This window comes from Phasianus colchicus, chromosome 1, assembly GCF_987193195.1.
Source record: "Phasianus colchicus chromosome 1, bPhaCol1.hap1.1, whole genome shotgun sequence".
Lineage (NCBI taxonomy): Eukaryota > Metazoa > Chordata > Aves > Galliformes > Phasianidae > Phasianus > Phasianus colchicus.
Genome location: NC_143436.1, coordinates 23,566,392 through 23,587,772, shown reverse-complemented (window position 1 = coordinate 23,587,772; position 21,381 = coordinate 23,566,392). Strand labels below are relative to the sequence as shown.

The window sequence follows — 21,381 nt, the reverse complement described above, 5'->3', positions numbered from 1 at the left end:
AGTGGCCAGGAAATAAAATAGTAGTAACCTGAAATCTCTTTCTCCCTTTCTGTCGTCACTCTTAAGATCATCTACCTTACCTTCTGGTGTTCTGTTTGCAGATCATTAGAATAAACACTTTACACCAGGTTTAATCTCTGAAGTGTGAAGATAGTGTTACACATTTGGTCGGCTTCTCTTAGGCTTGACTGGATAAATTCACTTTTTGTATGCAGATCCATTCATGTAAATGGAAGACCAGATGGATCTCCATACAAATCAACAAATTCTTGGTAACCAAAAGCTAAAATTATTAGGTGGCCTAAACACTGAACATCTGTTGACATAAACATCAGGTCTTTGTTCGATGCTTTTGATGTTTTTTTGTTCTTTTCTTTTTCTCATATGAAACAGTGCTGAACTTAAAAATTGTGAAATAAACATATTTTGTAATGTTCCAATAAATAAATAAATCTTATTCAGAGCCAAAATCAGCTAAAATAATGGCATAATTTAACAGGTAATTAGCAGAATAGAGGGCTGTGTTTACCTAGCATATTTGCAGGAAAGAAAAGATTAAAAGTCCCAAATGTTTTCTACATGATCTCTAATTAATGCTCTACATTAGTGTTTTACTGTGTTTGTATAAAGTAAAAAGGAGATGTACTGAAATAAAATATCTGATGGAAAATTTAGACTCATTCATCACAAGTCACTTTTACTGGTTGAGAATGTAAATATTTTCTTTCTGTGTATCCAGAAAATCTTAAATCTTTAGACCTGCATTATCAGCCTGATGTGAGAATTTGCATTTGACTCCCGGGATCAGACATAAATTTCTATCGATTGTAAAATTATGGTAGTGAATAGGGGGGAAATTCCTGCTGAAAATACTTCTGTAAAAGATGAAAATCTGTTATTGTTTCTTTTGAATGCCAATGCTTGTATGCATCAGTCAGAATTATACTACTGTCATAATGCTGCATTAATTTAGTAGGGGCTGGAACTGCGCAGATAGTCCATGTACTGTGTCAGAGAACCAGTGCAATACTAATCAACCTAAAGCATCCACACTCGTCCTTCTGATCATTCCTTCTTTTGCAGTATTATTCAGAGTGCTGCTCTTGCTCTTTCCCTTTGAGTATCTTGTAGCAGACTGCTAAACCTCTCAGTTCCCCTTGACTTCACAGTCAAGTCAACTGAATGATTTCCAGACAGGATCAGCACCTTAATTTTGGAGGCTTAAAGATAGAACAAGACCTAGCTGGACACTTACCATATCTTCTCTCAGAATAACCATTTAGAAATTTGTAAGTGTTTGAGAATGATTTTAGAAATGTTAATGATGTTGGAGAGTGTATTTATTTTTATGAGTAGTTGTATATCCAGAGTACATACCAAAAATTTTATTTCAGGATGTTGTATGGATTGCCTACATATGAACGTCTTTCTATGTTCTTCTGGCTTTTTATTCTTCATAAATGTATTTTTTGTCTTTTCCCACTCCTAAGATGATGTTGGAGCAATTCCAATAAAGCATTTTCCAAAACATGTTGCAGATTTACATGCAAGTAATGGTTTTTCTGAAGAATTTGAGGTATGACGTCATCTTTCTTAGCATACAAATAATGTTAAGTTTGAATGCCTGGAAAAGAAAAAAAGAGAACTGGGTATTACATTCTGACCTGAGGGACTAAATTCATGTTCTCATGTAAATGAGTAGTGGGAGGTCTGTTCATGAATAAGGACTAGGGAGATTTATAAGACTGGAATGCAAATGGTGTTGGCTGTGGCTGTGAGAAGCTAAATTACTATGTGAATAATCTGTGCAAATATAACACAATCTATATGGTTTAACAGATACAGCTGTAGATTTGAAACTTTTCCATTACTAATGCCAATTGAATTTTGCAGAAGCTACGCACATTCGCATGTTCCATTTACAGAGAAAAAAATAGGAAAATAATAATGAGTACATATGACAAGACTTCTGAGTAACGGGGGAGCTAATGTAGAGTCTTCATACGTGGTAGTAAAAGTTTTACAGTTGACTTCATAAAACAAATGGTTTATATGATGTGTAACTTTGAAACATGTTCTCATAATGTTGCTCTCACCGTATGTAACTACTTCATATATTTCTTCATTGCTTTTCACATTTGTATGCATTACATGCAATTTAAAGATAGATAAGTACTAACTTAAGTCACTTATAAAACAAGCATTATAAGCAAAGACTGAAATTAAATCTAAGCTAAAGCTTAGCTAAAGTTAAAACTCTTGACAGGTGTTTGTTCTCTAATAAAAATCAAACAGTTGTGATGAAAACAATTTTCTTTGATTGGTCACTATTAATTTAAAATAATTTTAATATTACTGCTGCAAAAAAAAACAGTGCTGAAACTAAAGAAATTCATAATATTGCATCTCTCGGTATTGCTTAGGGTTCCCCACCTAATGTGTTGTGACCCAAGAGACCAAAAATTAGATTCAGCTTATCTTATTCGTAAGCATCTCTAATTCATTAGATGGTAAAGTATATCAATGATTGTGGGCCTGAATTTGTAAGTATGTGTGAATAACGCCCAGTTCATTTGATACTATAAGCAAATGTAGATGGACTGACAGGACTGGGCTTCAGATAGACTGGTTGTTAGATGAAAACAAATGTTGAAAAACTGTTATAAATACAATGGTAGCAGTGTTCCTTCAACTTTAGTAGGTAAAACAGTCAGTAAATCATATTTTTTGTCACCTTCACTTCCTAAATTACTGGGGCAATCTGAAGACCAAATACACTGCACTTCACTGAGTCTCCACCATCTAAAACACTTTTGTTCTTGCTCATCATTTGAAGCTCCAATTTGGATTTACAGACAACCCCTGAATGTGTCCAGGCCTTTTTACTACTGATAAAGAAAATAGCCATTGTCTCTGTAGTCTGAATTCATTTGGAGGTCAGGGCAAGGGGTTGGTTCAATTTTTTAGGTGTATTGCTATAAAATAACTCATATCTAAATTTGTAATTTTCATACTGATAACCATTTTACATATATATCTATTTAAATATCTGAAGGTGAAGATGGTTAATACTGAAATAAATCCTAAAAAATGATGAGAAATGTTATAGTACTTTTTGTACTCATAAGCTACTTATTTCCTGCATAACAATATGGACCTTTTAAGTGCTTGAGTTTCTTGTCAGTTAAAGTAATCAGTAAGATAAGAAACGAATAATACTAATTTAGTGAGTTTTATAGTCTACGGACCTGTCTTCTTAAGCCTGTCTCTTGCAGGCAGTCTTCATAAAAGCTTTGGGTTATTGAGAAGCTGCTGTCAGACAAAGGACTGTAATGCCGTCCCATGAAGTCTGAGCAGCTGCGAGAGCTTCAGGAGTAACTGGAAAGAGAGCAAAAGAGCTCTGCAGGAAAAACTACTGTAGTTATAAGGACCAATAAGAAATCCTATAGACAGTTAAATACGTAGATAATCTGACTAAAGTCAGTGATGTTTCTCATATATATAATCTTTCAATGGAGTAAGGTCTAACGTTGAAGCTAAAGATAGGAAAACAGATGCCCATATTTTAACAATAAAATTGTCTCTTGTCTCTTTTAAGCTCTGTTGATATTATGATGATAATGATAATGCATGACCATAATTGTTTTCCATAGAATAATTGTAAATTATATAAACACTTTTATCCATTTGTTCTGTGCCGTGGAATTTGATTTTTTTTACTTTTTTTTGCATTCATTCCCTCATTAGACACTGAAAGAGTTTTATCAGGTAAGGAATTATTTCACTGCATTTTTTTCTAGCAATGAAGTAGTTGTAAAATATTATAGCTAATTGGGTAGAAGGTTGTGGTTTTTTCATGATGACTTATTGTATTTTAAGACATTTTATTTACCTTAGTACTTATTTAAGTATGATGAACTTTATTTTTTCAGGAAATCCAGAGCTGTACTGTAGATCTAGGTATTACGTCAGACAGCTCTAATCACCCTGACAACAAGAATAAGAATCGATACATAAACATTGTTGCTTGTAAGTAAATGAATCACTTGATGTTTTGTTTAAGAAAAATTATACTCAATTATATACTTATGTATGTTACTAGAGGGGGAAAAAATACTTCTACTGTGAAAACTCTAGATACTGTTCAGCAAAATGCCCAGAGGGGAGTATCATGAATATCATGATATTTCACTTCCAGTTAGTCCTCTGACATCCTGCAGCTTTGATGAGCACTCGTTAGCAGGATATGTTTATTTCTTCTTTGATGACCCAAAGGGAGTTGGAAGATTCCAGTATAATATCATTACAAAGCCAAAGAAGCTGTGTTTTGATTGCCAAAATTAATCCATCTTTGATTTATAATAGTGATGATTTTTCCTCTCAGGAGCTTCATAATCCCTGACATCAGTCAAATTAAGGGAAGGGACACCAGGCTCTTCCCTATGACATAATTGTCTCTCGGGGCATTGTCTGGGCTCACATTAACAGTCGCTTGGGACTCATTTCTTGCAGTGGCTTAATTCTGTATAGCATTTCAACTCCTGATAACAAGGCCCTAAATTAAATACATGTTCAGCATTCAGTCACACCAGAGCTTTATAGAAAAAAAAGAGACACGGTCAACCCGTTTGGCAAGAGGCAATGTGAGCTCTGCACCAGCTGCAAGAAATCCAATTCCACCTGGCTGAAGACACCCCTAGAAAAAGGGAAAGTTGGTTTTTTTGGTTTTTTTTTTTCCTCTGACACTCTGTGTTGGTACCTGACCATACAAAGGATGCCAATCCAGGGTCTTTGCTATCAAAGGACAGAGCAACTTCTGCTACAATTCTTAGCTCAAAGAACAAAAATTGCCATGTGTGACTGAATCAGGCCTCTAGTCCATCCAATGAATGGAAACTTCAGAAAGCTTCAGCTCATTGTGAACTAGCCACTTGCTGCCTAAATAACTAGAGCTGAGTCTCATCAGATAACCAACTCTCCAGGTTCCCATTGCTCTCCAGTCTCCAGGCTCTGCACTCCTTAATTTGCAATGAATGTGCTTAAACACCACTGCCTGTAATTGTTTGGGACCCTTAGGGCAGCCAGGCTGATGTGCAGGGGTGCTGAATAGGCTTCCCTTCACTTCCACTGTACAATGGATACATGCCCACATTACTGGATACCTGATTTTTAATTTTAGTTTTACTTTATATTTCACCACTGTATTATACTGCAAAGTTAGTGTAAGATCTTTATGCTTTCAGCATTTTAATTCCTTTTCAGTAGGGTTGTTTTTCACAAGAGCCTTGGGTTTTTGTCACTTGAACATATTCTGCTTCCAAGGTCTTCAAAAATGCATTTTTCTATAGAAAGTTGATCATATTTCTTCCTTTCTTACAAAATATGTTTCAATTTACTTCTGAAATAAATTTCTGAATTTCCAAATACACTAGTCCTTAGATTCTTTAACTTATTTTTCTGTAAACTAGAATTTTTAATCTGATTCCTGGCTAAGCACGGGATGTTTACATATGTGCCTGTCACCTTCTTACTCATATATATTATAAAAATATATTTTGGTATTTTAAAAAGGATTTCATACAGAAAGATTATGATATTGGTGATAGGTGGACAGTTGAACAGGAGGTCTTTTCCAATTTTTGTGATTCTGTGATTCTGGCAAGAAAACATGCTTGTTTTCTCCCTTGTCTTACTACAGATGATCATACCAGGGTCAAACTAGCACAGCTTGCAGAAAAGGATGGAAAACTGACTGATTACATTAATGCCAACTATGTTGATGTAAGTGCCTTTTTCTGTCTGACAGCTCATCCACCAATCAGCCTGTTCTGTGAATAGCGGTGTATGGAGGTGAATAGATATAATTGTAAAAAATCACAATATTAAAAAATACCACAACACTTTAATTATCAAAGTTAAAAGTATAACCTTAAAATGCGATTAGAGAGGTAATGCCCATTTCTTTCTCAAATCCATCTTGATATTGCAGCAGCTATAGCTTAATGAAGAGCTTTATGAAACTAAAAAATGTTCAGTCATATCAGAGTCATTTCAGAAACATTTCACATCTGAATGTTTATTATTTTTGGTAAGTGGTTAATTCTTCTGTCTGAGATAATCTCACAAGAGGAAGATGCTAGTTGGCTGCGAGCCTCATTGAGATACCATTTCTTCAGTTTTCATTACCCAGTAATTTACATGCGAATGATCTTGATTCATTTCTTAAACTACTGTCGTAACAGATGTCTTATAATCACTATCATGTCAACATTCTGCCAGAACATGGACACTTGAATATATATCCCATTTGTTGGAACGATAAACATTGACATAACAGTTGCATTCAGATGTCATCTGGTACCACAGGCTTTCTGTGATTTTGAGTTATAAATTCAAAAGTACTTTAAAGCTTTTGAGATACTTTAAAAATAGATAAATGACATGTCACGTACTCCTCCCAACCTCCTTTTGTTTGGGGACTGTGATTTGACAAGTGTCATTTGTTACATTTCAATTTAGGGCTACAACAAGCCAAAAGCCTACATTGCAGCTCAAGGACCACTAAAATCAACAGCAGAAGATTTCTGGAGAATGATATGGGAACATAACGTAGAAGTTATTGTGATGATAACTAATCTCCTTGAGAAAGGAAGGGTATGAGTACTTTTTTCTCTCTCTGATGTTGATAGATCTACCTCTAGCAGGCTCCTTTCTCTATTTCAGAAATCTGTTTTAGACATTTTTGAGCAAAAAGAAATTGTTTGCAGTAGTTGCTTGTACTAGGGTTGGTTATGGAAGTATAAAGATGAGTATAAAGAAAACATTTAAACTCAATTGCAAATGACTGAGGTTTTGAAAGGAATGTTCTAACTACAGAAAAAAAAAAAGAAGGGAAGGGAAGGGAAGGGAAGGGAAGGGAAGGGAAGGGAAGGGAAGGGAAGGGAAGGGAAGGGAAGGGAAGGGAAGGGAAGGGAAGGGAAGGGAAGGGAAGGGAAGGGAAGGGAAGGGAAGGGAAGGGAAGGGAAGGGAAGGGAAGGGAAGGGAAGGGAAGGAAAAAGGGAAGGGAAGGAAAAAGGGAAGGGAAGGAAAAAGGGAAGGGAAGGAAAAAGGGAAGGGAAGGAAAAAGGGAAGGGAAGGAAAAAGGGAAGGGAAGGAAAAAGGGAAGGGAAGGAAAAAGGGAAGGGAAGGAAAAAGGGAAGGGAAGGAAAAAGGGAAGGGAAGGAAAAAGGGAAGGGAAGGAAAAAGGGAAGGGAAGGAAAAAGGGAAGGGAAGGAAAAAGGGAAGGGAAGGAAAAAGGGAAGGGAAGGAAAAAGGGAAGGGAAGGAAAAAGGGAAGGGAAGGAAAAAGGGAAGGGAAGGAAAAAGGGAAGGGAAGGAAAAAGGGAAGGGAAGGAAAAAGGGAAGGGAAGGAAAAAGGGAAGGGAAGGAAAAAGGGAAGGGAAGGAAAAAGGGAAGGGAAGGAAAAAGGGAAGGGAAGGAAAAAGGGAAGGGAAGGAAAAAGGGAAGGGAAGGAAAAAGGGAAGGGAAGGAAAAAGGGAAGGGAAGGAAAAAGGGAAGGGAAGGAAAAAGGGAAGGGAAGGAAAAAGGGAAGGGAAGGAAAAAGGGAAGGGAAGGAAAAAGGGAAGGGAAGGAAAAAGGGAAGGGAAGGAAAAAGGGAAGGGAAGGGAAGGAAAAAGGGAAGGGAAGGAAAAAGGGAAGGGAAGGAAAAAGGGAAGGGAAGGAAAAAGGGAAGGGAAGGAAAAAGGGAAGGGAAGGAAAAAGGGAAGGGAAGGAAAAAGGGAAGGGAAGGAAAAAGGGAAGGGAAGGAAAAAGGGAAGGGAAGGAAAAAGGGAAGGGAAGGAAAAAGGGAAGGGAAGGAAAAAGGGAAGGGAAGGAAAAAGGGAAGGGAAGGAAAAAGGGAAGGGAAGGAAAAAGGGAAGGGAAGGAAAAAGGGAAGGGAAGGAAAAAGGGAAGGGAAGGAAAAAAGGAAGGAAAGGAAAAAAGGAAAGGAAAGGAAAGGAAAGGAAAAAAGGAAAGGAAAGGAAAAAGGAAAGAAAAAAGCAAAGCAAAGCAAAGCAAAGCAAAGAAAAGAAAACTACTGTCTTTTAGTGAAAAAAGCCTTATATTCAGGAGTGGCCATGGTGTGAGCCTTGGACCATGTTTCACTCTGTTCTTTCAACCCTGGAAAGGAGAAGGCTATAGTTCATGAGAATTTTTCACAACACTTATTGGCATCTCCCTGTTAATCTCCCATGGGATCCTCTCCTAGTGTATGACCAAATGCATGTCTATCCAGGTCAGCTCCTATCAGAGGATGTTACATGATGGGAGTATGCATGTGCAATGTATGTGTGAAATGAAGAGACATTCTATTACCTTTACCACATACTGGCAGCGATGCCTAAAATGCATTCAAGTTCTTATCATGTGACTGACTAAGCATCTAACAAAGGGTACAGATACCGTACATGCAGACAAAGGGCTATGCTGAGTTACCACCACTTTATATACAACGCCACACTGTAAGCATGTATCTTCTAGTACTTCTAGAGAAGGAGGACTGGGCATCACAGCTCCGTATCATATATTACTGTCACACACATGCTCACTTTTACCTACCCATGCTATGAATCAACCAAAAGCCACATATGACACTACTAACTTGAATGTATTTCTATTTCTATAGATTATCTGTTACTGTCTTTAGATTTTACAGTGCCTATACTATGGCAAGTTCCACAGTACTTTTGCTCTGATAATATGATTTAAACTTCTCTGGTTTTTGAAGTATAAATACATCTTTGCATAGTTGTTAGATCTCTACAACACAAAAGAAATGCACCTAGTTTTTTTCTCTTTTGAGTATTATGTCTATTAGATGTGTGATATATAGGGAGTTCCTGCACATTTTTGTGGTAGACTGTGCTCATAAATTTCAATGTTTGAATCTTGATCATTTGACATTTTTCTTTCTTTCTGTTTCTCCTTTGATTTCTAACAGAGAAAGTGTGACCAGTACTGGCCTGCTGAAGGTAGTGAAGAATATGGGAACTTCTTGGTTACTCAGAAGAGTGTCCATGTACTTGCCTATTACACTGTGAGGAATTTTACTCTTAGAAACACGAAGATCAAAAAGGTTTGTGATGTCCTGAAAATGTAGGTTAGGCAAAAAGAAGTTGTAAAATTTTCTCATGGTATTTTCAAGGAAGATTTTGGAAGTTTTCTTTTGTACAGGTAAACCTGAATGCTGTAGGTCTCAGGCAGCCAAGATGCTTGTCCAGTACTTCAGAGATGAGTTCAGCTAGTGGCGGAGATAGTGGTACAAAGTTTAGTTGGATGCCAGTAATGAGTGAGGTCAGTGCTGAGTCCAGTTGTGTTTAACACCTTCATTAATGATCTGGATCATGGGGTAGAGTACACTCTCATTAAATTTGCAGATTTGCAGATGACATGAAACTAAAGGGAATGGCTGACTCACCAGTGGGCTGTGCAGCCATCCAGAAGGACTTTGACAGGCTGGAGAGAAGGGTTGACAAAAAAATCTCATGAAGTTTAACTAGGAGAAAGGTAGAGAACAGCACCTGAGAGCTGCCAGCTGGCAGGCAGCATGGCAGAAAAGAGGACACCAAGTTACATGAGTCAGCAATGGGCCCTTGCTATTAAAAAAGCTAATGATATTTTTGGCTGTATTAGGCAAAGTATCTCTAACAGATCCACAGAGGTGATCCTTCCCCTCTATTCAGCACTGATGAGGTCTTACCTGGAGTGATGTCCAGTTCTCAGTGTGAACACACTGGGAAGAGTCTGTGAGGAGAGGCTGAGAGAGCTGAGACTGTTCAGCCTGGAGAAGCGAAGGCTCGGGGATTTCATCAGCCTGTGTAAATACCTAGGGAGGTATTTAGGTAAAAGGGAGGATGTAAAGAGGATGGAGCCAGGCTCTTTTCAGTGATGCCGAGGGACAGGACAAGAGGCAGTGGGCACAAACTGTAACACAGGCAGTTCCATCTAGACATTAGGAAGCACTTTTTTACCAAGCAGGTGACAGAGCATTGGCACAGATTGCCCAGAGGTCATTGAGGCTCCTCTTTGGAGATCTTCAGAAGCCATCTGGATGTGGCCCTGGGCAACCTGCTCTGAATGTTCTTGCCTGAGCAGGATTTGAACCTCCAGAGGGCTCTTCCATCTTCAGCCATTCTGTGGTTCAGTGAGATACTAGCCTGTAGTTCTAATGTGGTGTATGACCATCAGAGATCAGGATGTGATCACGCTGGAGAGCCAACGTGGACTTTGCCTGGTGAGCAGGAGGACAAATTTTCAGAAATAAGATCAGGTAGCAGAAAATGTGGGTTGAATTAAATCATCAACCTCAGCTATCAATTTTCCTTTTTAAGGAAGTAAGTTTTACTTGTCTACAAAACAGATGAGTCCAAACCTTGCCTTACTGAAATCAGAAACAGCATGCTCAGCAATGGCATCCTGGAAATATAATTTGGGCAAAAGGGAATGGCTACAAAAGGAATTGCCCACTTTGAGGGAAGTTCTTAGAACTTATTTCATTTCAGCCATCTAAATCTTAAATATCTAGTCTCTCAGCCTCCCTGTACAATTAATGAATAACATATAGCATCTATTGTCAAGTAATTTTCCCAGCTATTTTAGGAATCTCTCTTTGGATAAGATGACTTGCTTTGGATAAGATGACTTGCTTTGGTTGAGGTAACACCATCTTTGAGTTGCCAATGAAGCAATGGGCTTAGAAAAGCATCCCGGATGAGCTTACTTCCCCTGTACATCATTAAGGCTGGGTGAAATGAATCATATCCTTTCTACCCACCTGGCAGAGAATATGAGTGGCAGATAATTTGGTGAATATTAATAGCAGTTGTAATTTGTTACCTTTCCAGTGTTCTCAGCCTTTCACTACGTCTTTCTAAGGGACGGTGAGTGACAATTCATTTTTGCCATTAATGGACAAGTCGATGAGACGGAAATGCTGGTCCTTGCTATTCCTCTTGAGCAATGGAATATTCAGAACTAGGTAGTACTTTGGTGTGTTAACTAGAGATAGTTTTCTGGAAATATCAGGTACATAAGTAGAATTACAAAGAGTTGTCTTTGCAATGTGGGCTGCTTCTGTACGGAATTATCTTTCTGTTGCAGGGTTCCCAGAAAGGGAGGTCTAGTGGACGTGTAGTAACTCAGTACCATTATACCCAGTGGCCTGACATGGGTGTTCCAGAGTACACGCTGCCCGTGCTCACCTTCGTGCGGAAGGCATCGCACGCCAAGCGCCATGCTGTGGGGCCGATTGTGGTTCATTGCAGGTGTGCTTTTACCGCCGTAAGGTTCACTCCACTTTTGTTTTGCAGAAAAAAAGAATTTTTCAGTGGTGGGTTAAGCAAAATTTCACTCTCACACTTAACAACTCCTGATGGAAGAAGATTAATTTCTTAGCTGGTACTTCTGTCTTTGGTAAGGCCAACTAATCAACTCTCTGTACAATTTCTATACGCCTCCATAATGGCTGTAAACAAGATCACGCTGCTCTGCACTACGTTCTCTTTTTTTTTATTTTTTTGCAAAAATACTTTCCTTTTTTACTTTTTAGCACATTTCTTTACCACTGTTTTGATTGCTATGAGCTTATCAGATATGTGTAAAGCAGTAAAGCTTCCTTTCCGCCAATGTATATCCTTAGGATGTTTTTGGCTCATGCATTCTTTGGTGCAGGGATACTCTAAGAGGAGCTCTGTACACAAAACAAGACTCACACTCTTCCTGGCTGAACTACAACTCTGCTGTTGTTAACACTGCTCTGCTCTCTAGCAATCATTTGCAATAGAGGAGCACTCTGGGGAGTGGTGTGAGGTCTGCATGTGCTGTGGCGTGCAGGCAGGTGTTCTGTCAGTGCTCACTGAACTGGGCAGCCCAGGGAACAGTGCTTTAAAAGGGCTTGTAGGGCCTGGAATGACTTCACAATGCCCGTGGAGGACCGGGTTATTGTAAAATATATAAGCAGGTTCTGGTTTTCCACTGTAGTACCTCACCTTTGATGGAACATTTGGAAAGAGAACCTCCTCATGAATTCTGTCCTTCTGGAGCTGACTCTGAGGAAGCCAACAGGTAAAGTCGCCTCACAAATGCTGAAAATGAAGATATTTTATTTCTAGGATGATCTAATGTGACTGAAATATCTTTTTAGCTTAGAAAATGAAAATTCTACATTTTGGTTTTCTGTTGCTATCTGCATCTTGTATGTTCTCAAGGGGTTCAAAACAAGGGTTTCCCCAAAATACCAAGGCTGAGATCCGTGCCAGCAGGCTGAGAAATCAGCAGTACATTATAAATCAATGTGTTTTTTAGAAGTGAACAGGGGTCAGTTGTGTGGCTTCATTCAGACATCTCCATTGGGTCCCAGCTATAACTTACTTCTGTCTGTAGGCAATTCTGTACAGCTTTGAGTTCACCTGTTACCAGCAACTATGGCATTGCAAAGGAGAATTGTGCTAGAAATTTAACTTCTACTTATCTTTACAGGCTGTGTGGAGCACACACGTGAGGAACTACATGAAACTTTATTTAGCTATTTTTGTGTTTTGGTACTTTTCATGTTTTCTCTTTCATAACAAATAGGAATGGTGTCTGATAATCCTTATATTTTTTGGTGTGTCTACCAATTTGTTGATAACCTGGGCCTTTCAGTTTTATACCATGCTTATTGAGGAGTTTTTTTACAGCAGACAGAGCTCATGCCACCCATGCTTTGTGCTGTCTCTAAGGAAGAAATAGGGTGACTGAATTAGAACATGTGGACTGGGCTTGCATCCGCCTGCAAGCTGCCATGCAGGCCCAGCATGCTGCTGCTGCCCTGTACCAATACATGTAACAGCTCTACATCACCAAGAGTGGAATTGCAGTTGCGTAATTCCTATGTGTGACAAGAAAACAAAACAAAAAGAAGACCTTTTGACTTAGTACACCTGACCCAGATGTTTCATGAACAAAAAAAAACCACCACAACAATACAGCCATTGTTATGTTAAATGAGTCAGAGTTCCTAACATTTGATGAACCTTTTCTTCTGCATCTCCCCTTTGTCAGAAGGGACACAACCCCTGCTTGCCCTGTTGGCCATATCTGAAGAGTACTAACTTTTTCTTCTACAGATGTACCTTCAGTGGCTCTGCCACCTCCAAGGATTTCCCTCAGTCCCGTGTCTTTGAAAGGCAGCATCTGTAATGGGTGTCATAATGCAGCTTTCCCTTTAAAGTGGTGTACATTTCAACATAGAAGAACTTGAGCACATCGACTGTGCCCAAATGCTGCCATATGCCATACTTTCTGGGTATAATTGACAAAATATCCTAAGGAGTATCAAAAGGCTGAAAACTGGAGACCTGCAGGAAACCGCATTGTTCTTTTTCAATTGATGCTGTAAAAGTCATTCAAGAAAATGACCCTTAGATCTGTTCCCTCACAAAGAAAAAGATGAGTTGGGAAGATTTTTCTTCATTACTAGCCTTGGTGCTTCAGCAAAGTAATATAATCACACAATAATAAAATTTGTAGAGCAAAAGCTTCCCTACAGACCAATTTGTTGAAAAAGCTGTTTATAAGAAGCAATTCTTTCCATGACTCGTGTAATGCAGGCTCAAGAATGTTTTTTTGTTTTATAGCGCTGGTGTTGGAAGGACAGGCACTTACATAGTGTTAGACAGCATGCTGCAGCAAATTCAGCATGAGGGGACAGTCAACATATTTGGATTCTTAAAACACATACGTACCCAAAGGAACTATTTGGTGCAGACTGAGGTAAGACAAATATCTGTTTAATGAGACTTAGCAATTTTCACATTTCTGTGAATACAGTCTTCATTTTGGCACTGCCAGACAGACAGGCAGTCAGTCGCCAGACTGGACTTTCCCCTTCACTTCCCTTATTTTTGTTGTGCTGTACTGTAGGCTCACTTGGTGCAATGCACTTAGAAATGACTTATCTGTAGGCCTTGCCAGTTTATTAGGGAGGACTCAGAAGAAAGAAGACCTGCATAAATCATGCTTCCCCCATGCAGCACTTTCTTGGCAGGGCATGCATTTTTGTTGTGGATTTTTAAAGGAAACACCATTTTTACATGCTCAGATCTTTACTAAATGTGACCAAACAGTTGAACAGTAATAAGTTGGAAGAAAGTTGTTTCAACCAAAGATGATCTATAGCTGATTTAAACTGAATATTATATATAGAATAGTGAAAGATGAGAAGAAAACAGTAAGGGCAACAGCAGGGCTTTTCAAAGTCTATTTCAGGTTTCAGGAACAGGTGTTTAGATTCCACAGTGCCTTTCAATAGAAAAAAAAAAAGGTAATCAACAGCAGCATGGGCTCTTCTTCCAAAGGATGAGAGAGAGAAAATAGAAGATAGCAGTAGGAACTGGGAGTGATTGCTTTATTGTAACAGTGAGAGGGAGAGCCACATAACAAGCTGACTTGAAAATTTGACTTCAGGTTATGCTTGCATTTTTTATTTTATTGAGTTAAACATGAATGTATATGTGAATGTAACGTTTCGCAGGTGGTGGGGATTTGGCATTGTACCATATATACCTTGTGTGTGTAGTTCAATATCACTTGTAAATGTGTACAGTCCCTGGAGAGGAACAGCTTTCACTGTGAAGGACCCCTTTTGAGAAGACTGCCCTGCAGCAGCAAACTGTGAAGAAATGCCAACCATGTCAGACACATCAGCTCAACAAGAGATGTCCAGGGGAATCTGAGCATAATTGGCATTTATGTGCTTGCTTTCATTTTTGTAGGAGCAATACATCTTCATTCATGATGCACTGGTTGAAGCAATTCTCAGTAAAGAAACAGAAGTCCTTGAGACTCATATTCATGCCTATGTTAATGCCCTCTTGATACCTGGACCAACAGGAAAGACCCGGCTGGAGAAGCAGTTCAAGGTGAGCTGAGGCAGTCACATAAAAAGCTTGGTAATTGTGAGCATCAGTGACTTGAAATTAGGTATATCAGCACAACATCCATTAGCTCGTCATATCTATAATTAACTGTAAAACCTAAATTTGGAGATGTTGACAAATTCATGTAGTCAGAACATTAAGATTATTTGCACGCACTTCAGATTTTTTTTCTAAAAACTAGAGTATGAGAAGCAGGCCAGTAAGGAGGTTTTGCAAAATCTAACCACGTCTTTGCATGATGATCCCTATTCTGATAATGGTGTGATCTATATGGGTCAGGCATCATATTCCCCTCAATATAAGGCCATGGCTTGAAAATAGGAGTCACTTCAGCAGGCAGTAAATGAATATTTTGGTGTTTTGTCTGATTGAATGCTATTAGTTGAAACAAGCAAGACAATGAGACTCCCGTATCAGTCCTATATGCTTCACAGATTTCAAGACAAAATCAGGAAGCTCATCACCAGTATACCTCGGGCAGCCTCACATCAGGGGCAGCACTGGCTGTGTAACAATTTTTTTGTGTGGACGTTTACTGTTTGCCAGAATTATTTAATGTTATGTGCAGGCAAAACAGAAGCAGCAACAAGAGTAGCTACAAGAAGTAGGGGGTCTGGATGTGGGAACAATTTGAAGAGGCATTTCCGTAAGCTTGGTTTGTTCCAGTGTAAAAAAAAAAGTGAAAAGGTTCTGGTAATTTGCTAAATAGTTTAGCCAGATAAATAGATTCTGAAGTTAATATGTGCATCCCTCTATTTAATGCAGCTGATGGAATAATGGCTTTTGCACAGTGACCTGATTTTTTAACTTCATTGTTTCAGTTACTGAGCCAGTCTAACACACAGCAGTGCGATTACTCAACTGCACTCAAACAGTGTAACAGGGAAAAGAATCGAACTTCATCCATCATTCCTGGTAAGCTTGTTCAAATTGGTTTCTCTGGGTGGAAAAATGTTTATGAATAGTGTGTGTCAAACCTTTAACATTTCCTTGGCGAGATCTGAAGATACCTGCATTGGTGTGGAACAATGTTTTGTAAAGAACTTCTGATGAAGAAATGGTTTGTCCAAATACAGTACATACAACAATCAAATAGATGTCTGGATAACACTTCATCCTGATAGATGGAGTTTAGTTTTGTTATCATTCTGTGAGACATTTGGGATAATTACTGTAATACAAATATACATGCAATACAGGCAATACAACATGCACGCTAATTCATAACTTTTTCTTTACAGTGGAAAGATCTAGAGTGGGTATCTCATCACTGTCTGGTGAAGGCACAGACTACATCAATGCTTCCTATATTATGGTAAGTCAGTTAACTGTGCTGTTGAAAATAGCATCCCATTCTATAGGTATTTCCAACGCTGCCAAGCACCCACGTTGTAGAGACACAGTAATGAGTTGGAAACCTCCTTTCTTCCATTATTCACTCTTTCCCTGAAAGAGTTACTTCCCCGAAAGTGTATTATTATTATTATTGCTATTTTAAGTTCAATTAAGTGCATTGCATTTTGACTACCAGTAAGATGAGAAATCCCATCATAGTTTTAAGAATTAGTAAATCTGATTATAGAAGAATCTTTTGAGATTAACTAGAAGCGTTAAGTAACGCTTCTAGTTAATCTCAAAGTTAGCTTTTATTGGCTATACTGTGGTTTACCTTCCTGCCTGCTCATCTTGGCGGAGGCTTTACATCAGCTTTTGCAGTTGGTATAGTCCAAGGCAGCATAACTCAACAGGTTTTCATTATCTCTTGGTTCCCTGGGTTTCCTTAACTCTTTCCCCCTTCACTAACTGAGAGAGTAAATGCTCCCTGGATATTCAGGAAGGAGATAGGAAGTGTCTCTCTGCAGAGAGTGCAAAGCAGTTAGCTTTTGTGGTAACCAGATGGTCTAACATCTATACAGATTAAGGCACTGCTTGGGATTTTTGCAAATGTTCCAAATATTTTATTTGTTTCATGTTGCCAGCAACATTAGAAGCCTGACTAATGTAAAACAATTAGCGTGTGCGACTGAGCTGATGCATTTTCATTCTGATTTGGCTCTTTCAGTATCTACTGATTTCTTTTATATTTTCTTATTCAAATTCTTCAGTTTTATAAATCATTTCAGTGTAATTGATTTTAATCTTTTCATGTGGAAAATACTGTGATTAAAGTTTTTTTCTTCTGATATTTGTAGGAAACCAAAGGAAGCACATTTCTAGAATTTATTTTCTAGAACTCTGTTTCTATTCAGAAAAAAACTTCCTTTAAGTGTTAAGAGTTGGGTGTCAATTCTGACTCCTATGGTTTTGTATTGCAGGGTTATTATCAAAGTAATGAATTCATTATTACCCAGCATCCCTTACTACACACTATCAAGGATTTCTGGAGAATGATATGGGACCATAATGCCCAGCTAATAGTCATGCTCCCTGATAGCCAGAATATGGTAAGATTGATGGCTGGTGGCTGTGGTTTTACATATGAATTTTAGTAATTTTAACATTTTTAAATATGCAGGTTATGAGACAATATCTTGGATTTTGTAAAAACCAATTTAAAAAGTAGTAATATTATACTGAGCGTAAAATCCAAATCTGAAGATCCTTATCTCAACAAATCATAGTTGAGATGAGAAAGTATTCAATCATTTAATCATTTCCTTTCTTTTTATTCTTCTCCTTGAGGCTGAAGATGAATTTGTGTACTGGCCAAACAAAGACGAGCCTATAAACTGTGAGACTTTCAAAGTTACTATGATTGCTGAAGAACACAAGTGTCTGTCTAATGAGGAAAAGCTCATAATCCAAGACTTTATTTTAGAAGCTACACAGGTAACACTGCTATAAAACTGTAACTCTCAGGATTTGGTTTGTTAAAGGTAATACTTATATTTTGTGACATCTTCTTTTGGTAAGTGAGTGCTAAAATTCAATGGCTTTGAAGAACCCATGGAGTAAGCAAACTCTGTAGGTAATTTGGTGACACTGAATAGGGCAGTCCAACTACCATAGTGGTGGGATTCTGTATATGGAGTCTGGAGCCAGACTGGAATAGAGGCAAGAATAAGAAAACTATCTTTCACCAAACTGATCTATGCTTTTTTCACTCTTGTAGGATGACTATGTACTCGAAGTGAGGCATTTTCAGTGTCCAAAATGGCCAAATCCTGATAGTCCTATTAGCAAAACCTTTGAACTGATCAGCATCATCAAAGAAGAGACATCCAACCGTGACGGACCCATGATTGTACATGATGAGTAAGCACTGTGGCTTTCAGTTGGTCTTGTTTTTGTGTAGAGCCATTCTTTCTTCTAATTTAGTGTGAAAGCCACTGAAATAAGGCACAAAGCCTACCCCTAGCAACAGTGCTGTTTTTCTGTGTCAGCTGCACCCTCAAGGGAAACATTTTGCTTTCGTCACACTCTGAATGTTCTCAGTTCTATCATTATGATATTGCAGATAATTGCTGAGTTGGGCACCTGTGGAGAAAATCAGTCAGGGTTTCATTCTGTGTTATTGAGGGAAGAGAGAGTATTGAGACGAGGCACCTTACTCTCCTCCAGATGCTTAATATTGGCCGTAAATACTGAAAAGTTGTAACCAGGCCCGGAGGCCTTCAGGATTTGCTTAGAAGAGGACTGTGGGAAAATACAGCTCAGTCTGTCTCCTGAAGATTTTCCAGCAGTTGTAGCCCAAAGCTGTGAAGTTGTGTCCCATTTCAGAAAAATGTCAGCAACACAGAAATTCATCACCTAACTGTGGTATTTCCTTTAGCTGTGGAAACCTGATTTTGCGTTTTGTTTGTTACTTTACAAAGGCATGGAGGGGTGACAGCAGGCACTTTCTGTGCTCTGACAACACTCATGCATCAACTGGAAAATGAGAACTCGGTGGATGTTTACCAGGTAGCAAAGATGATAAATTTGATGAGGCCTGGAGTCTTTACAGACATTGTAAGTAATAACCAAAATATGTGCAAAGTTCTTCTAGGGTGTGTGGTACTGTTAGTGTGCTTAGGTCCTAGGGCAACATTATTGAACCATTGGTGTGTTCATTTCTGCATAGGTTAATCAAAAATGTCTTCCAAAGGTGTGTAGAGGACCTGATGCTTATTCTGAATCAGATTATTTCCAGTTAAATATTATGTGGTTATCAAGTGGACTTATTCCAAATATATAGAGCTGCCACCATCATATTTAAATCTGCACTGTATCATGTAAATAATGGGCTCAATCCCAAAAGGAATACATTCCTACTCCAGGCAGACCCTGAGGTAGTTAACCTGGTTTCACAGTCAAGGATTAAAAGAAAGCCAACGGCTCAGTAGTAGCCATAATCCTGCCTCCATTCAATCTGTGGGAACTTTGCAACAGACTTTACAAGGATCATATTTAGCACAGAATATTACTTTAAAAATGCTTTGTTTTTATTTTCCCCCCACCTGTATTGTGCTCCTTAATGTTGTGATCCACACTGTGCAGGAGGAGCCATTAGTCTGAAAATGAATGAAGCAGCTAAGCAGTACAACAAAGTGTGGAGCACACTACGTTAACAAATTGACACATCTGCTGTTAATTACTTTCAAATAATAGCATTACAAGGTATTATAGTCTATTATTTACAAAAACACACTGAATGTACTCTCTTTTCTTCCCTAGGAACAGTACCAGTTTCTGTACAAAGCGATTCTCAGCCTTGTCAGCACAAGGCAAGAGGAAAACCCTTCAGCATCTATGGACAGTAATGGCTCAGCTTTGCCAGATGGAAATGCAGCTGAAAGTTTAGAATCTTTAGTTTAAGTAACAAGGCAAATTGAACACACAAACACTTGCACCACATCAGTCACATCTGGAGTTTACCATTATTCTTTTCAGTTTTCTACTCAGTGGGGGGAAATCTATCCAGTTACTCAATATGTAATCAGCCCAACTTTTGTTCCAGCAAAGTCATTTCTGTGACATATGACTTTACTGAGGAACTTTTATCATTAACAATGTGTGCCTTTTCTTGAACGATTTCTTGTAATACGTTGTTCTGTCTGGACTAACTTGATTGACTTTTACAGTGTTTCTAAGAATTGAATTGTGGTACATTTTTTCAGTATTAGTTTTTGATTTATCTGGCTTTACTTTTAACTTAAAATTATCATATTTATAGGTGTTAGGGGATTCTCAATTACAAACAAACGTCATGGTTTTAGTATTTGATTTATTTGCTGTATTTATAACAATCTACATTTGCTAGAAATATAACTTTTAATATAGTGGAATGTAAATAAAATACTGTTCTCCATAACATTCCGCATTTTAAGACTTCAATTAGACATTTAGCATAGTAATCTGATACTTACTGTAAATACTGCTACTTCTATAGTGATTCCATGGACCAAATTTATATTTATAATTGTAGATTTTTATATTTTACTACAGAGTCAGTTTTCTAGTTCTGTGTAATTGCCTTGTTAAAATGATGTAGTCCAGTATGTTTTTATTTTAACAAAGTCTTCTGATATATAATTGTGCATATTAAGCAATTAACCTTCATATAGCTGCATGTGATTTTAACCTTTTGTGAGGAATAGAAATCATTTGTTTTGAAATGAGAAGTTTTTATGAGAATAACACCAGTACTTGGCATTGTTAAATTGTTTTTACCTATGGCATTGCAAAAATAAATATAAATATTCCAATCTGTGCCTCACAGTCTACCACACACAATAAACAGTCTGCAGTGTGGCATGGGAGAGTTGTGCCTTACAATGTATCCCTTAGCCAAGTTAAACCCCGTTGAAAAATAGGATTTACTCTTTTTTCCCTCTTTTTTGGCATTACATTTGTTTTATTTTGCAGGTGGTAAAAGCTACAAAGGTACAGAACCCACTCATTGTCCTAAAAAACACACATTGCTGCAGCACCGTGGGATTCCACGTGCATTCCCTTCACAGCATTCAGGCAGGAAGTTGATAGCAGAGAAGTGCATCACACTGCACTTTGAGTGAGGCAATACGTTCACTTCCCAGGTGGCCTGAGGGCTGCTTGCTACTTCCTCTGAACTACTCAGGTTGTCTGGAACCCTGAATTTTCGCATCTAGGTTAAGGAGGACAGCTGTGCTATAAGACTGCCCTCTTTCATCCCAAAAACAGAGCATGCACTCAGACACTCCTTTCTTAATCTCCTGGGGCGCATGTAGGAAAGAGGTTAATTGTGATCTTATGGTCATTTCCAAATCATATTCCATAATCTTCTTACCTTCTACTTCTGCTCTTCACCATTAGCACACAACATAAGAAACTGCACTGTGCATCTGCTAGTTCTCCGGCCTCCTGTAAGAAAACCAGCCTGGAGCCTCACATAACTTTCTGCTTTTTCTTTTGGTATCCTCTATTCATGTATTTGCAATTGCCTATAGTTGCACATACAAGGTAGG

General features: G+C 38.3%; 1 protein-coding gene across 2 annotated transcripts in view; it reads left to right on the top strand.

Annotated features, from left to right (window-relative positions):
* Positions 1-20,713, top strand: part of PTPRZ1 (protein tyrosine phosphatase receptor type Z1) — a 131,412-nt gene extending 110,699 nt beyond the window's left edge. The window contains exons 15-30 of one of the 2 annotated variants that reach the window (XM_090137021.1): positions 1,491-1,576; positions 3,933-4,029; positions 5,699-5,781; positions 6,520-6,654; positions 8,980-9,114; positions 11,139-11,302; positions 12,018-12,101; positions 13,655-13,790; positions 14,792-14,938; positions 15,778-15,871; positions 16,198-16,271; positions 17,272-17,400; positions 17,639-17,785; positions 18,069-18,211; positions 18,772-18,907; positions 19,613-20,713. In XM_090137021.1, the coding sequence (XP_089993147.1) occupies positions 1,491-1,576; positions 3,933-4,029; positions 5,699-5,781; positions 6,520-6,654; positions 8,980-9,114; positions 11,139-11,302; positions 12,018-12,101; positions 13,655-13,790; positions 14,792-14,938; positions 15,778-15,871; positions 16,198-16,271; positions 17,272-17,400; positions 17,639-17,785; positions 18,069-18,211; positions 18,772-18,907; positions 19,613-19,753 (1,931 nt within the window). In that variant the 3' untranslated portion in view covers positions 19,754-20,713. The remainder of the gene's footprint in view (positions 1-1,490; positions 1,577-3,932; positions 4,030-5,698; positions 5,782-6,519; positions 6,655-8,979; positions 9,115-11,138; positions 11,303-12,017; positions 12,102-13,654; positions 13,791-14,791; positions 14,939-15,777; positions 15,872-16,197; positions 16,272-17,271; positions 17,401-17,638; positions 17,786-18,068; positions 18,212-18,771; positions 18,908-19,612) is intronic. The other variant, XM_090137018.1, reaches the window with a different exon arrangement.
* The last annotated feature ends 668 nt before the right edge of the window (positions 20,714-21,381 follow it).